Consider the following 16,814-nt stretch of genomic DNA (forward strand, 5'->3'; position numbering starts at 1 on the left):
GGCTTCAGTCCCCACATCTCCTTAGGGAAAAGAGTGAGTTTCTTCGGACTCCCAGAGAAATTCTTTATGGCACATCATTGGCTCTAAGTGGGACACATGCTTATCCTGAACGATCTCTGGAGCCAGAGTAATGTGATACAGTGATTGGCTTGGGCCTAGTCATATGCTCCTCTTCTGAGACGCACCCAAAGCACATGGGCGTAAAGGAGAGGGTGAGTAATTTTTAGAATATAGGTTGAACTGCTGGAAGAGACACTTCACATAAGGTTGGCTTAAACAAGACAGAAGTTTCTTTCTCTCTCACCTGTCTGCAGGTAAGCAGCCTGGGAGCCCAGATTTCTTCCTATCTTGTTTATTCAGTACTCGCAAGTATGGTGTATTTGTGTGGTTTGAGATATTGCACGATCTCTACCACCCAGCCAGTGGAAACAGAAAAGAGAAAAGAGGAGGGCATGCCCCCCCCCCCACTTCTGGTTAAAGACATCACCTCTCCCCACTTCAGGTCTACTGGTCAGTTACTTGGCCAAATATAGCTTTTCTCCCTGGATTTCCTGTTGCCAGGTAAAAGGCAGGGATTCTTTAAACAAATGAGGGGATCGTGACTACTAGGGGCAGTTAGCAGTCTATATAGCAATCTGTTCCTTTAGCCATCCAAATATCAGTGTCCCCCATTCTTCAAAGTTTGGAATGCCCTCTCCCAAGTGCATCCAGGGCAGGCACACAACTCTTAGACTAGCATCTGGGCATGGACCACACAGTGCCAGGTATGGGTATGGTTCATCGTAGTGCAGTGTCCTGTAAACTCATATACAAACTGTCCCATCATACCCAATATACAACAGGTAAGAATAGGGTAACATAGTAGGAACCCCCGTCCAGATGAAGGAAAAATGGGAACCCACTGAAGCCACTCGTTGGCTGCTGGGCAGAAATTGGGCAGGGAGTAGAGCAAATTCCTTGAATGACAGCCCTTTCTCTATGACTGTCCCTCTGGGCCCTGGTGGTCCCCTCTTTGTCTACTGCCGTCTGTGGCCAAATCCAAAGCTGGCATTGAAGATGTACACCTCTTGGGGCTATACGGTTATGTAGCCCACTTCCTCCTGGTATGGGTTTGGTGGCAAGAGGTTGGTGGCTGGGTTTTTTTTTTTTTTAATAGTTTTTATTTTAATTCCACTTAGTTAACATACAGTGTTATATTTCGGTGTACAATATAGTAATTCAACAGTTCCATACATTACCCTGTGGAGGTTGGTTGTTTTATGGAGTCAACAATGAAGGCATTGTACTGGCCAGGCTCATGCTTTCTTTGGTAATACACGTCCCTCAAAATCTTAGTTGGCTTTCTGCCTGTTTGCTCCCAGCTGTTCTCATGGGCACACATTTAAGATTTAAGCCTAAAAGCTTTGGTCTTTCATTTAGCAGACACCTGACCACCTCCCTCTGAACTTGCATCAGCAAAGACGTTCAGCTTAGATTGGAAGGCAACATCCTTGGTCTGGTCTTTGCCGTGGAGCTGGCTGTCATTGTCAGGCTGAGAACTCTTAACTCAAAGTGCTTGACAAAGACTAGTGTCCATAGTCTTGTCTCCTGCTAATGCTACTTCAAAAACATCTTCTATACCTGCTTCAGTTTGGGGTATAGAAGCAGTTGAAGTTTCCAAATGCAGAAAACTTTGTGACTTAGGTTGTGGTCATAGAAAGAGAGCTCCTCCTAGCCCCCCCTGCATTCCCTCCCATCTCTGCCAGCATGCTGGCTAGCTCTGGTCAACTTCTTCTGGCTCACGTAGGGCTTTGCTGAGAGTGGCAAGATACAGGCAGCAGACACAAGTACTGTAAAATATTCCACCGTGTTCTTACAGCTACAGACAACTTTCCAGGGTACGCAGGGAATCAGCTTATCAGCTGCTTCAGCATGTTACAGCAAGGGTTTCCAGCTTTCCAGCCTACAACATCTATGTGTTGAGAACACATTTGAAGTTTTGTTACCTCGTGTACCTCTCTTCCAGGCACAAAATTCTGTCTCAATTAGTATATAGGCTTTCCTTCGGTAAGAGAACCTCACTCCAAACGGCAGCTTAAAATAGACTACAGGCTAATTTCTCTTTCATGCAAGGCTCGGTCATAAATGGTCCCGGGCTGATAGACAACTGTATAGTGTTGAGATTTAGGCCCTTCTATCCTGTTGTAGTGATGTCTCTGGGGCCTTGCCCTCATCTGAATGGTCCAAACTGGCCTAACCCCAGTTGACTTGACTCCTGAGAACAGAAGTCCTGGCCACCTAGACTGTATCCTCCTGCCACCAGCATCCAGAATACTGTGGCCTTTGACTCTCTTTTTTTCTCTCTTGCAACTGTAAGTCAGAATTAAAACTCGGTTTTCCTTGATGGTTCTTTCTGGGGGATATTACTGCTGGTCACAAATCTTGCATGGGACCCAATATTGCCTAGCAATATTGACTTCATGCCAACCAGGGGAGAGAGAAAGAACGAAGCACATTCTTGCTGAGGGGCACATCCCTGAAACTTCATGCATCACTTCTGCTAACATCTCCCTGGACAGAGCCCAGTCAGTCACACAGCATGCCTTGCTGCACGGTGTCTGACGAATGTGCTCTCCGCTCTGGGCGGGCATGTTCCTGGCTAGGGCAGTTCTATGCCTACAGAAGGGGAGAATAAGTACTGGGGGGCAACTGGCAGTCTCTGTAGTGGGTGATCCCTTAAATGAAGTGGGGTTGCGGACTGTGGGGAGCTAAAAAGTAACAGATGTCTACCACAGGGCCTCTTCTCTGTGTGCCCCAGCCCCATCTGTCTCCTTTTACCACTCTGATCTAATTGTCTGTGTGTCTATCAGGGCTGTCCCTGAATGCCCCATCACACAGTCTCTGAGGTCAAGGCACCATTGATACAGCCTGCCTTCCCAGCTCATCCTGTAGGACTGGCACTTACTAGGGACTCAGTAAAATGTTTGTGGATGAAACTGAGGTGGTAATTAATAGGTAATAGGTAATAGGTATATCTTAGTAAACTAGTTCCTCCTTCCCTCCCTTCCTTCCCCCCGTCCTTCTTCCCTCCCTCCCTTTCTTTCAGCATCTATTATATGACAGGTCCTGGGAAGTCAGTGTCTTTTGTCAGACAAAAAGACACAGTCTTTTCACTCACGGATCTTATGGGTACAGGAGTCTCTCATACTCTAGGGATTTTCTTGTCTGAAAAACAGACACTGTTGAATTTAGTCAATGCTCTCCCTTCCTTAGGCATTGATGACACACTGACACATTTGGGCTCCCAGTGGCTCCTTTTCTGAGACTCCCAGAGACCCTGCTGCCTGTGGTCATCTGCGCTTTGGGACAGCTCAGTGTCACTTTCCCTGTAGTCTGGCGACAGCATCTTGCCGGCCCACCACTCTCTGTGACCCTTGAGGGGCTGCCAGTTATAGGACAGTGCCCCCACTGTCCTGGGTAGAGTGCATGACACAGGCTGGCCAATCAAAAAGCTCTTTCCCTCTGGCCCGGGATTGTCAGGCAGGGTCAGTAAGATTCGGTTTGTGGATCCAGAGATGTGAGGACGTAGATTTGGGGCTGCTGGCTTTCTTGTTTCACAAGAGGAGAGAGTCTATGTAAGGATGAATCTAACCCAGAGTGGGGTGCCTGGGTGGCTAAGCTGGGTGAATGTCTGACTGATTTCAGCTCGGGTCAAAATCTCGCGGTTCGTGGTTTCGAACCTTGCGTTGGGCTCTGTGCTGGCAGTACAGAGCCTGCTTGGGATTCTCTCTCTCTGCTCCTACCTCGCTCGTGCTGTCTTTCTCTCTCTCTAAATAAATAAATAAACTTAAAAATTTTTTAAAAAAGAAATGAATCCAATCCAGAGGGAATCAGGGGGAAGGAGCAGGTGATGGAGGGCCCTGCCCACATCATTTGAGTCTTTGACTTCAGCAATTGCCTGAAGCTGTATTCAAAAAATTCTCTTATTTGCCTAAACTATACAGGATTAGCCCTCTTATCCAGCGTTCAGGTCTAATAAATGATTGGTTCATAGGCAAGTCAGTCAACTTCAAGACACCTGGGAAGCAATCCGATTCAAGAATTTTCTAGATTGTTATGGTTTTCCTCCTGTTCTGTTTCAAGTTGCCCTTCCCACACTCGACTGACAGCAGTTTTTGTGACTCACTTTCCAAAGCGTTTAACCTAGTTTTCATAGGAACAGAACTTTCTTCTTCTATGCATAGTCCATCCATTCATGTGCTATTTAATTGAATTAGATTTAATTATTTATGTAATTGCATAATGACAGCATGTACAGTTAGAGTAAGTAACTTGGATATGAACTCAGCTGACTCTTGGTAAGCCAACGTCTCCACCACTGATGGCAGAAGGGCCAGCCGGCTCAGCTGTATCCTTCTGGCCACCAGCTTCCAAAATGCTGTGGTCTCCGACTCCCTTTTTCACCCTTACAACTGTGAGTCCTGATTAGAATTTGTTTTTCTTTGATGATTCTTTCTGGGGGATGTTAGTGCTGGTCACGAATCTTGCTTGGGCCCCAGTACTGCCTGGCAATCTTCTACTGCTTTCTTTGGCCCACAGAGGCTCGTCTCCCCTCTGCAATCTCTATTTCATACCTCCTCTGCTCTTCTCACCCCTTCCGATCTTTCCATCTTCCCCTTTCTGTCTCAGAACAAGAGCCTGCCTGTTCTTTCACAGAGAAGATGGAAACCATCAAACTTAGATTTCCAAGCCTAGTAACCTACCTAGGTACTACCCCTGTCATTTCTGCTTGCTTTCTGGTTACATAGAGACCTTATACCAGCAGCGGCTCCCACTCTTTCCACCTCTTCATCTGCTCCCTCTTTATGGCTCCTTTACCATCACCACCCTGCCCCCACTCCACTGTCAAGCGTGCTCAGTTTGTTACAACGTGCAGTGGGTCTATCTGGCGACCTGGACTCCATTGCTCTCTCTGGGGGAAAATATCCTGGTAGGCTGTAGGTACTCCTAGAGATACACTCAGACAGGTATTCCTCTATTGTCCAAGGACAGAAGGCATATGGCCATGGCTCGCCCAAAAGAGCTCCTGCTTCCCTGAGACTTTGAATCTTGAGCTGAGAGGCAAAGGACAAACAACCAGAATCCTTCCTTTGTGGCGATGACAGGGCAAGACTGTGGCGTGGCTCCTGTTGTTGAGGTCTGGAGTCACTTGGCTCCCATCCTAAAGGACCAAGGCTAGCTCTCCACATTAGATTCCATTCTGAGCTCCCTGCAGTCTTCCAACCCTTTCCCTTTGTGCCCAACTTAGCCTGAGTTGTTCTGTGTTGCTTGGAATCAAGGAATCCTATTCCATGATGCAGTGTATTAAAAAGCAAACCAGAAAAAAAAAAAACCCATAACCAAGTCCCCCAAATCTCTCTCATGACCCCATATCCCTTCCCAAATAATACCTTTCTTTTCTTCTCCCTTTTATGGCCCTGCTGAAAAGAGTTTTCCCCTCTGACTCCTCCCTCAGTGCACTCCTTGGGTTCTGCCTCCAGCACCTTGCTGAAGCTGCTTGTTCTAAGTGCCCCATGTCACAGCAGTGTCCCAGTTTCCCTCTTTCCTTTCTGGCCACTCCTTCTCAGTTCTTTGCTACCTGGTTACTCATAGCTGGGTCCTAGGTGCTCTTTGCTACACTCTTCCTGAAGACCTTACCCACTCCTGTGACTTCAGGGACCCCTGTGCCCATGATGCCCAGACCTTCTGGGAGACTCCAGTTCCTCATGTGCAACTCGCCTTTCCATCTGGTGTCGCCCATACCCCCACAGAACTCCTGAGTACGCCATATTTGCTTCTCTTCTGCCAGATTCCAAGTCTCAGGAAATGGCACTTGGCCCATGGGGTCCTAAACCAGAGCCTCCCCTCTCTACTAAAGCAGTCAACAAACCCCACTCCTGTCCTACACCATGCAGTCCTGGCTTTTTATCTCCTGAACCTGACACAGGAGGAGCTTGATAAATATTGACGACAGCAAGAGCATTCTGCAGAATACTTTCACAAACCCTGTCTCTCCCACAACCCTGGGAGGAGGTACAATTACTGTCACTGTGCAGATGAGGAAACCGATGCCCAGAAAGGTGAACAGTTTTGCCTGGGTGTGGGATCGCAGAGCAAGTGAATATGTGGGGGTGGTTAGGATTGCAATTCATGGCTGACTCTCCCTGGGCAGCCACTGCAGCCAGAGAAGCTTCTTGGCCAAGCCACAATTGGAAGAAGAGGACCAGCTGGACAAGATGCCAAGGCCAGGGTGATTCTCAGAGACCCCGGTGGCAGGTCCAGCCAGGTTGCATCTGCAGATGGACACCCAACTCCGAGCCACCTCCCTGAAACATCCGTCTTGAGGTTCTCAGATGGCTCTCATATAACCAGGGAGCAGGAAGTCCCAGGGACTGGCACCAATTCTCAGTGTAACCCCAGGCAGCTCATCCCTTCTTGGAGCTCAGCTTATTTCCCTAAATGGGGAATATGAGTAAGATTCCTGAGATATGAAAGGAGGTGCCCTAATTGCTAGGCGGGAGCAGGAGCGGGTTGGTGACCTCACCAAACAAATCTCCCATTTGCCTCCTTTGGGCAAGATCCCTCTGCCCATCTGTGTGTGGTGGGAGGACAGGGCCTGGGGCCTCCACTTGGACATTCCTGTTACCCCTCAGTGCTTACTGCCCCCTCCATAGCTCTGTGCGAGACTCTGGGTCAATGCTCTAAGACCCCACTGGAAAGGGGCGCTTAGGGCAGTCTGAGTCTTTCTGAGCAGAATGTCACCGACTCCACCAGTGAGTGAGCCCTGACTGGAAGCTGTAACTGACTGTGGTGAGAGGGGCAGAGGAGGTAGGGCCAAGGCTTCCAGCCAGGCCCTAAGCAGCAGGATTCCAGGTCAGAGAGGAGGAGCCTGGGGAGGCACGGATGCCTGTGTTAAAAGCCAGGTGGAAAAGTGTGAGGGTATGACCTGTGGGCCCAAAGGCTGTGTGTGACAGGGTGGTATCGTTGTCTCCTTTGGTCCATGAGATAATCTGATGAGGGGCAGTTCAGAACTACAGACAGGGATACTGAGGCTGGGAGGGGTCCCGCATGCAGGGAATATACCCGGGGTGGCGTGGGGTGGGGGTGGCTGGGTGTGAGGTACCAGCCACACCTGTTGCATAGAGCTGCACACCCCTGTTCTGGACTAGGTGCCAGGCTAGGGGCTGGGGGAAGGGTAGTGAATGGTGCACCTTCCTGCCTCGGCTTTCTACTCTCCACCTCAATCCAGGGGCTGAGGGGCTTTCTGCTGACCCTCTCCTGATGCTCTGGCCTCAGAGCAGGGCTGGGAGAGGCTGGAAAGGTGAGGCTGGGGTCCGGGGTCTTCCCAAACTGGAGGGGGGGCAGAGAGACATTGGCTTCTGGGGGCACTGGACCAAAGGGATGCAGACCCCCTCAGCAAGAGGTTGGGCAAGCAAATCAGGGGTTCCTGGAGTTGGATACAACACTGGGACCCAATTCTCAGAGACGGGGGCCCTGAGACAGGTCACACTCTTCTTACTGTGTGGCTCTGGGGGTGCGTGGCAGGAACCGCTCAAGAGCTGAAGGTGTCATGGGCAGGCCTGTGTGGGGGGCTACCTGTTGTGAGTCTGTGAACCCCAAGCTCTGCCAGATACTGGGGGACATAGAGGGAACGGAGGCAAAACCAGGTGTTCCCAGGGCCTGGACGCTTTCTGGAGCGGGGCAGAGAGGTTGGGAGGGAGGGAGGGAGGGAGGGAGGGACGGTGGGAGGGCATACTGCCAGCTAGAGGAAGCGGCAAGATGGGGTGTGGGCTTGGGTGGGGTTGACTCACCTTCTCACTCACGGTCATTGCACATGCCAGCTGTTGGGGTCCATGGCGGCCGGGCTGGCGACTGAATGCCTGGAGTGAGGTTGGGTTGGGGGGCAAAGGTGGGGATGGGGACACGGGCGGGGAGAAAAGGGTGGGAAAATACAGGCTTTGGGGACGGGGCCAGGGACGCAATTCTAGAAATGGAGTCTACCAGGCTGGGCTTCTGGGAGCTGGGCAGTGGGCTCTGGGGACAAGGCTGGCTGCGTGGAGGGGCCGTGCAGGCGGAGCTCAAAAGACCGGGGTCAGTCTTGGAGTCCGCGAATGTGGATCTGGGAGGATGGGACTGTGGAGTTCAGTCTGGGAGAACGGGGTGCATAGCGGCGGGACGATGGGGAACGCGGCTTGGTATCCGAGGGTGGGTGGCCCTGGAGCAATGGGGGCTCGAAGGTGGGGTCGGAGGCCGGAAACTTGTGAAGGGCGGGGCCAGGATGACGAAGGACACGGGGCGGGGCCGTGAGGAAGGGGGTCGACGGAGGACCCGTGGACTTCGGTGAGGGGTGTGGTGAAGGTAAACAGGGATCGAGGGGGCGAGGCAATGAGGAAGTGTACTTGGGGGCTGGGTCGGAGGCTGGAGGGCTGTGGGGAGCCAAGCCTATAAGACCCGGGGAGTGGGGGCAGGTCGGGAAGATGGGTATCTTGGGGGTTTGTTGGGCAGCCCGGTAAAACAAGGGATCGTGGTGGGGGCGGGGCCGCAGAGACGGGACAGTGGGGACATGTCCTGAGCACGGGAAGGAGGACCGGGGGCTCGTGGACAGAGGGGTGGGGCTCCGGCGCAGTGGGCCAGGGGCAGTGCGCGGAGCGGAGGGGCCGTGGGGGCGGGGTGGATCGTGTCCGGGGGCGTGGCCGCGGGCAGGGGGCGGGGCCGGGACGCCTACGCGGGCGTTGAAGCGCGGGGGCGGGCCCAGGTGAGCAGGGCCACCGCCCCCCCCCCCCGCCCCTCCTCCCGGGTCCCCTAGCCGCCCCCGGGCGCCACCCCGAAGCTGGTTCCGCGGGCCAGGCGGGCGGCGGCGGGTGGCGTCTTCGGCCCGGGCCGGGTCCGGCTCCGGCTCCATCTTGGGCCGCTGCGCCGGGCACCTGTGGCGGCCGCAGGAGCAGCGCTTCCGCCGGCCTGCGCGGCTCCGGGCGGGCGAGTGGGTGAGAGGCCGGCTGTGTGCGTGCCCGCGGTGGGGGGTAGGGGAGGGTGGTGGGATGGGCGGCGCCTTCCTTTCCTGCGCCCCAGAACCCCACTCCTCACCTCGTCGTGCGCTCAGACCCTCCGCATCCCAGGCCCCGCCTAGTGCTCAGCGCCCCCCATGGCCGCGTCCCTCCTCTCATCTCTCCTCTCATTGCCTATCCCATCCCCTCTTCCACGTCTCGTCTGCCCATCCTCCCATTTCCAGCCCTCTGCCTAGGACCCCGTCGTCTTCTGCCTCCACCCCCGCTGCTGTCGCCGTCCCCTCCCATTCCTCTTCCCTTTTCCACCCCCACCCCTCTCTCCACCCTTCCCTGCTGCCCCCAGCCCCAGACCTCCCTTCCCTCTCCTTCCTTCTGCCCCCCATCCCTACTCCATTGCCCCATAGCCTCATCTTTCCTCAGTCATTGCCTTAGCTCCTGGGAAGATCTGTAGCCTAGTTTGGGGGATTGTGTTGAGGACCTTCTCCCCGAGTTGGGTGGGCTTGGTGTGGAGGGGCGGGGAAGGGAACCCTGTCCTGGGAGAGAGTGTATGGTGTGGTGTGTTCAGGCCTTTGGCCCCACAGCCAGAGGCGGCCTGCGTGCAGCCGTGGAGATGCTGTTTCCTGCCAGCTCCCACAGTAAATGGGCCTGTGCGTCGTCGGCCTCTGATGTGGCCACGGGTGGGGCTCCGGCCCATGCTGGTGCATGGGTGCACGGGTGCCTGGGAGCATGCAGGTAGGGAGACACTAGCTTCCTGGGGCTGCCTTTGTTTTGGGGCACCTGGGCCTGGAGGCTTACCTTCTCCACCCCAGACACCACTTGGGAAGTGTGGGCAAATCCTCCTCAGGGGAGAAAGCTCTGGGGCTGGTGGGGGCCTTGGCCTCTCTCTAGTGAGCAGAGCGGGGTCCTTTGGGCCTTTGCCTCACAGTTATCCCAGAACCCTTTACTAGCACAACTTGTGACCTGGGCATTTTGTACTTAAGGCCCCTTTGTCTTCTCTGTGGTGAGCAGATTTTGTCCCCTTCAAACAGTCCTACTTGGTAGCTCAGGAATGCTTCTTGCTGCATTGCCCAACTTTGGCCTTGAGAGGTCCTGTCAGGCCCCCTTTTGCCGCTGGGATGGACCAGACCACCTGCTGGAGGTTGCCATGCCCCAATATCCAATGAGGATTTTGTGTGGTGCCCTACCTGGTCCTTGAGGGTTAAAGTCCATATTTTAACATTGGAGCCGTTTCCCCTCCTGACCACCTGGATTTGCTTTTCCGGTTTGGGTTTTGCTGGAAGCAGAAGTCATCATCCAAATGCCTGTCGCTTAACAAGAGATGTATATGGATGCCACAGTGTGGTCTGAGACAAGGCCTGCTTGCAGTGGCTTTGGTGGTCCCCCTGGGCACACCCCAGAAGGCCTGGGTGATATGGTGGGAGCTAGAATCTCTGACCAAGTCAACCTAACAGTTTCTTTGGTTGGGCCAGTTTGAAAGTTTCTGCAGAACTGGGAGGTTTTACTCAAAATAACATTGGTTGATTGCTGCATGTGAAACTGGCTGTTCTTCCATTTACTGACCAGCAGAACTGAGGCACCAGGAGAGTCCTATATTGGCCACAAGGCACGGCCACATTGCAACTTTGGCATCAAATGGGGCAGGAGAGAGAACAATAAGGTGTCAAAGAACACCAGGGGTCTTGGCTACCTCCATGTACCTGTCATTTATCTGGTGCTAAAACATCTTCCTAGGGTCTCTTTGGGGTGAACCCAGAGCCTTTTAGATGATTTGTAAGGCAGGTGGGCATGCCACTCAAGCCAGTTGGAAGGCAGACTTCACACTTGTGTGTTTCCACATGTGTGTGTCTGTGTGCATGCATGTGTAAGCATGTGCATGTATATCCTCCCAAAGTAAGGCTTGGGAAGCTTCGTATGGTGATGGAGACCTGGGGACACGGGTGGTGACTGGGTTCTAGGATGAGACGAAGACAGGAAGGGTTGGGAAGCAAGACTGGGCTAACCTGTTGGGTGTCTCAGTGGCTTCCTAAAAAGGCCTTTCTGTCCACCAGTACTAGTCCCTGTGATACCTTGAGCACAGGCCACTCCTGATGGGAGGAGGAAAGAGAAGGTTATTATTAGCAATTGCTGTTCCATCATATTAGGATTCACAGCAACCTTGCAGTGGAGACTTACTTCCGTTCTGTAGACTGGGGAACTGAGGCTCAGGGAGGGAGGTGTGCACCTGCGGGTGCTTTCACAGGAAGGGGAAGAGTCAGCGTTAGAAGCAGACCCCTGTCCCTCCTGCTTACCCACAACTCCCAAGGTCATTTGGTCAGCTCCCCTCACTCCCTGGGGGCCCTGTTCTTAGTGATAGGGGGTGTGGGAAACCTCCTTTCCCTGGGATGACTTGAGTGGCGTTCCTCAGAGTACTTCCCTTCTTCAGAGCTGGGAAGGCCAGATGGTAGGAGAAATATCCTGTTGGGGTTCAGCTGTGGGCTCTCTGAAATTTCTGAGCTGCTCTGGGCCTCAGATTTGTCACCTGCCACTTGTGGAGGTGAGGTGAGGAAGGGAAGCCACAGATACCCACCCAACTGGGGTCTCTGTGATCACTGCTCTCTCTGGGTCATGGCTAGTCCTGGTCACTGGACAGCCATCTGGTGAGGCAGGGACAGTGGGACCCTTGTCACTGGTGGCTTCTCACTAGCCCCTGGGGGGGTCTGAGGGCACCCCCAGCCTCATCCCACCTGTTTCCTCAGGGCAGGGGGCAGGGTCTGGCCTGGCTCTTTATGGCCCTGCTCCCTAGGAGGGTTTGGGGTAGGTGGGGCTCAGCCAGCGGCTGTGTAGGCTGTCCAGATAGGGCTTTCTTGGTGTTCTTGGACCTGTAGCTGGGTGCTTGTCGCCTGCCGGGAGCTGCTGGTGACCACAGCTTTCCCAGCTAGCAGGTATATCCTCTGCTCTCCTGACTCCAGGTGGGTGGGGGTCCAGGCTTTGTTCCCACTCATTCAGTCATGGACTGAGTCGGGACTCAGCCAGTCCCACTGGCATGTCATGGAAGCCACTGCAAGTGCCAGATGCTGTGTTGGGTGCTGGGGCTTCAGCTGAGTCAGGACAACAGACAAGTAAAAAGATGGCCACAGTGGAGATCTGCACAGGGCTCAGAGTGGGCACAGAGAACCTCAGGCACTCCTGGCTTTGCTTCCTGACTTAGCACTCACTGTGCCTATGGGCAAGTCAGTAAACCTCTCTAAGCTTTGGCCTCTTCATCTGTAGAATGGGGTTGATGTATCTCATGAGCCTGCTCTGACACTTAAATGAGACAGTGTGTCAAAGGATGTGGCACATGCCTGGCACAAGGTGAGTAGGTACTGGGAGCTGTTATTATCATCACTGTGATGGTTAATGGCTTTGTTGCCCTTTATACATCCATCTTAGAGCTCCTTGAGAATGGGGACTGGGTTCTAGTCCTCTCTTGGCTACTCATCCTTTTCTTGGCTGTTCCAGGGACCAGTCTGGCTTCAGCCCCAAGGAGCAGCAGGGATGGGACACTCCTGTCCAGGCAGGAGCTGTGTCTAGAGCTGCACGGTCCAGTATGGTAGTCATTAAGCACATGTGGCCATTTCCATTTAAATTACTTCAATTTAAGTAAAATTAGAAAGCCAGTTTCTCAGTCACACTAGCCGTCTGTCAGGTGCTCAGTAGCCACATGTGGCCAGTGCTGATCTAATCGGACAGTGCAGATCTTTCCATTGGCCCAGAAGCTGTGCTGAACTGGACTCCACAGGAGGCCTCGAGCTCTCAGGGGACTGCAGCTCCAGAAGCATCCTCACTGTTGGCTTGAATAACCAGCAGCTGTCTCCTGAGTGCTGGGGCAGAAGAAGTTTGTCATTATACAGAAACGGAGTTTCCGAGAGCCCTTTCCGAATTCCCTTTCAGGTGGCCTTGCTCCCCTGGTCAAGGTGGCTGGTTTCCTGGCGGTTCTTATCAGCCCCAGGGGTGGGAGGGCAGGACCGGGATTGCCCAAACTGCGGCTGTTGCTTCTTCCCCCACCCTGTTTCTGCAGCTGGTCCTGCCTGGCAGGGAGTCTCTGGGAGATATTCCTCATTCACAGCTTTGGCCAGGGCCAGGCTGGCCCACATGCCCTGACCCCACTTCCTCCCCCTCGGGCCCTGCCCGGCCTTCAGCCCGCTGCTCCCCTCATGTGCCTCCTGCCTTCTGCTCATCCTGTTCCTCCTCTCCTGACACCTCTCCTTCCTCTCCCTCCAGTCCCGACCTCCAGAAGGCCTTTCCTGATCCGTCACACAAAGTGAGCTCTCCTGGAAATGCCCTTTCTCAGACCCCGTTTTGGTGCTCAGCACTTTCCTCTGTGGGTTTACTCTTGTATTCTCTTGTTCTCTCGGCCAGGCACATGGCAGACATTCTCTGAGGGCCAGCTGTGTGTCAGGGCAGCGCTAGGTGCTGGACAGGTAGAGGGGGACAGGGCGCAGGCCTGCTTTGACAGCTTTGGATTGGTGGGGTGGCCAGGTTATTGCATCCAGGCGAGACAGTGCTCAACCAGAGATGGAGCCGGCCCAGCCTGGGAGAGCTTCTCTGGGAGGAGGTGCTGATGTTGAAGGGCCAGAATCAGTGAGCAGGTCCAGAGGGGTCTGTGTGGCTGGGAAGAGACAGGAAAGGCAGGGAAGGAGGGAGGCAAGGTGGGTGCAAGCACACTTGGCAAGAGGTCATTTAAATTTGATGGAGGGCATTTCTGATTGGTGATATTAGACCACATTCTTGGAGGCACAGGATCTTAGTTCCATGTCCCCTAACTCCAAGGCCGGGCATGCAGTGTGTGCTCTGAAGATGGCTGTGGAATGAGTGAGCATTTGCCAAGTGTCCTGTGTGTAAAGGGCTGGTGCGTGGGGTCTCTCCCTACCCTGGAGCCAGACAAGGGGGTCAGAAAACCCCTTCCTCTTCACAGCTTCCAAGACTGAGTCCCAGAGACATGATTGCCCAACCAGGCTAGGCCTGAGAGGGTGGGGAGGGGGCCAGGGGAGAACCCAGGGCGTGTCCTCTATGTGCCCTCTATTCATTGTTCATTTATCTCACAAACCTCTTTTGAACGACAACTCTGTACCCAGGAGGCCCCAGTCCAAACCAAGATGGATACGGACAGTTCTGGGAAGAACCCAGCTAGTATTTGCCAGTCAAGCTTTACTGGTTATTAAAATACTGCGATACTCCTGTGCTGGTTGACTAAGAGTTATTGTCCCAAAGCGCCCGCCCCCAGTGTCCTGGCAGCCTTGGCCTCTCCCCTGGATTCTCCTCCCTCCACATAATCCAGGACCCTACCCTAGGGCTGGTTCTAATCACTTGGTACCGGTTATTAGATATTTGCAGGGTCATATTGTGTATGATGTGTGATGATCTTGATTTGGAGTGTCTGGTGTCCTATCACTGTTTGGCTCCTGGCTCTGAGCCATCATCCAGGCTAGCGCTGAAACTGTGCCCCGCTGTGTGCCTTGTACCGTGTGAGCCGAGAGCAGAGTCCATTCAACTCCCTTCCCTCCCTCTCTCTCCTGCAGGCATCATGAGCACCAGCCACGCTGACCAGGGTGCCCGGCCACCCCGGAGTCCCTGCCCGCAGCCCCTGTCCCGGAGCTCTTCCAGCCTGTTGGAAGGCCAGGGGCAGAGACCAGAGCTCCGCAAGAGCGCCAGCAGCACTGTATGGCAGGCCCAGCCAGGCGAGGCCAGCGCCAGTCCGCAGGTCCTGGAGGAAGAGGAGCACCACGCTGAGAGCACGGAGCAGACGCAGGCCTCCAGCCCCCGGCCCCGGCCCCGTGCTGTGGGCCACTGGCGGAGCAGCACTGTGGGCAATGTGTCTACAGTGGGTGGTGGTGACCTGGGTCGCCTGAGGGCCCCCGGTGCCGCTGCCATGCAGAGGAGCCACTCGGACCTGGTGCGCAGCACCCAGACCCGGGGCCACAGTGGTGCCCATAAAGCCAGCCTCAGCTGCTCGGCCCTTGGCAGCTCACCGGTCCACAGGGCTCAGCTGCAGCCCAGTAGTACTTCTGGCCAGGGAGGCCGGGCCCCTGCAGGCCTAGAGAGGGACCTGGCTCCAGAGGAAGGGACTTCGAACTCAGCCTGGACACTGGGAGACAGTCAGGTGTGGGTGGCGCCACTAGACCTGGGAGGGACAACCACCCACAGCAGCAGCCCCCAGGCTGGGCCCAAAGCCACCGGGCAGCCAGCCACAACCTCCTGCCATGCCCTGTCCCCAGCAACTCTCCTCTGCAATATGAGAGAGGTGGGGACCGGTGGCTGTTGTCATGCCCTGCCAGCCCCGGGGATCCTGGCCTTTCCCAAACTAGTGGCATCGGTAAGTGAGTCTGGGCTGCAGGCTCAGCATGGGGTGAGGTTCCAGTGCAGGTTGCCTGGGGGGCTCCCTGGGCATTCCCACTGCTGTGCCCACCCTTGGGGTCCCACTGGGTTAGTCACGGAGCCTGGTACCAGGACCAAGGATGTATGGACCATGACCTCAGCCAGTGACTTGGCCCCTGTGTTGGCATCCTCTCTGTCAGCCCAAGATGCTGGTGTACAGGCAGCCCCCATGGCGGTTTGCAAGGCTGTGGCCACCAGCCCACCCCTGGAAGCCCCCGTGGCCCTGCACACATTCCCGGAGGTAACTCTGGGGTCCGGCCTGGAGGAGGCACCATCCCCTGTGCGGGATGTGCGATGGGATGCCGAGGGCATGACCTGGGAGGTGTATGGAGCTGCAGTGGACCCTGAGGTACTTGGCGTGGCCATCCAGAAGCATCTGGAGATGCAGTTTGAGCAGCTGCAGCGGGCACCCACCAGCGAGGACAGCCTGTCTGCGGAGGGCCGGAGGGGGCCTCTGCGTGCTGTCATGCAGTCCTTGAGGCGCCCCAGCTGCTGCGGCTGCTCCAGTGCAGCTCCCGAGTGAGGAGCTGTGGCCCTCAGAGCTATCCTGGGCCTGTGGACTCAGCCCCAGGCCAGGGACAGTGGGGGCCCTGGGCTCCTTGGACCTCCTGGCAGCTGTGGATGTGTCTCTGCTGTTGGCTGACCGCAGGGCACAGGACTGCAGCCTGGGGACTTCCTGCTCCTTGCAGCTGGGCTGGTTTTTAAGGGCTTCATTCCTGAGAGCCACATCCCTGCACATCCAGGCTCTGAACTTTGGGACAGACTTTCAGCACTGTGCATAAGGGAGATCCCGATTTTTCTGTAAAAATTCTCGACGTTCTGTTTAGTGTCTCCTCAGAACTCTGCCATGATTTCCCCTGGGACTCTTGGTGGCTGTATTTTAAAGCAGGGCTCAGATACAACCAATTCCTGACATGAAAGTTGGGGCCCCACGTGACACAGGGACTGGCTGGGTCTTTGGGGATGGCCACCGACACTGTTTAAGACCTCCTATGTGCCGCACACTGTGCTTGTCACCTTCCCTTGGTGAGTCTTTGCCTCTTTGCCCGATTTATGGGTGAAACCACAGGCATTTGGCAAGGCTGTGGCTGACCTGCCCGTTGGACTGCTGGAGGTGGTGGGCCGAGATTCAGAGCCAGGGCTGGCTGAAGCCTGGGCTGCTTTCCCGCAGCACACTGGTAGTCAGTGCAGTGTAGTCATGAACCAGAAGGATTTATTGAGTCTGTATCCTGTGCTAAGTTCTGTGGAATCCTTGGGGAATGAGATGGGCTGTCTGCACCCTCACTGAGCTGACAGGGTTGGGGAGGCGGGATCTACATCCGTACCAGGGCACCGGGCATCCCAGAAGGGCCCGGGGCTGCTGCTAAGAGCCAGCCCTCCTTGTTGGTCATTGGG

General features: G+C 54.8%; 1 protein-coding gene across 2 annotated transcripts; it reads left to right on the forward strand.

Annotated features, from left to right (window-relative positions):
• The first annotated feature begins 211 nt into the window (after positions 1–211).
• GPRIN2 (G protein regulated inducer of neurite outgrowth 2) lies at positions 212–16,282 on the forward strand. 2 transcript variants are annotated; one of them, XM_019444842.2, is made up of 2 exons: positions 212–314; positions 14,564–16,282. In XM_019444842.2, the coding sequence occupies exon 2, from the start codon at positions 14,569–14,571 to the stop codon at positions 15,940–15,942; it is 1,374 nt and encodes a 457-aa protein (XP_019300387.2). In that variant the 5' UTR covers positions 212–314; positions 14,564–14,568; the 3' UTR covers positions 15,943–16,282. The 2 variants fall into 2 exon arrangements, with proteins under 2 accessions (XP_019300387.2, XP_019300386.2); XM_019444841.2 differs by lacking the exon at positions 212–314 and adding an exon at positions 8,829–9,002.
• The last annotated feature ends 532 nt before the right edge of the window (positions 16,283–16,814 follow it).

Source organism: Panthera pardus, unplaced genomic scaffold (genome assembly GCF_024362965.1).
Source record: "Panthera pardus isolate Hobbes unplaced genomic scaffold, ASM2436296v1 HiC_scaffold_22, whole genome shotgun sequence".
NCBI lineage: Eukaryota > Metazoa > Chordata > Mammalia > Carnivora > Felidae > Panthera > Panthera pardus.

What these genes read in the sequence shown, in the direction of transcription:
- GPRIN2 (XM_019444842.2), top strand. Translation starts at nt 14,569, where the DNA reads ATGAGCACCAGCCACGCTGACCAGGGTGCCCGGCCACCCCGGAGTCCC.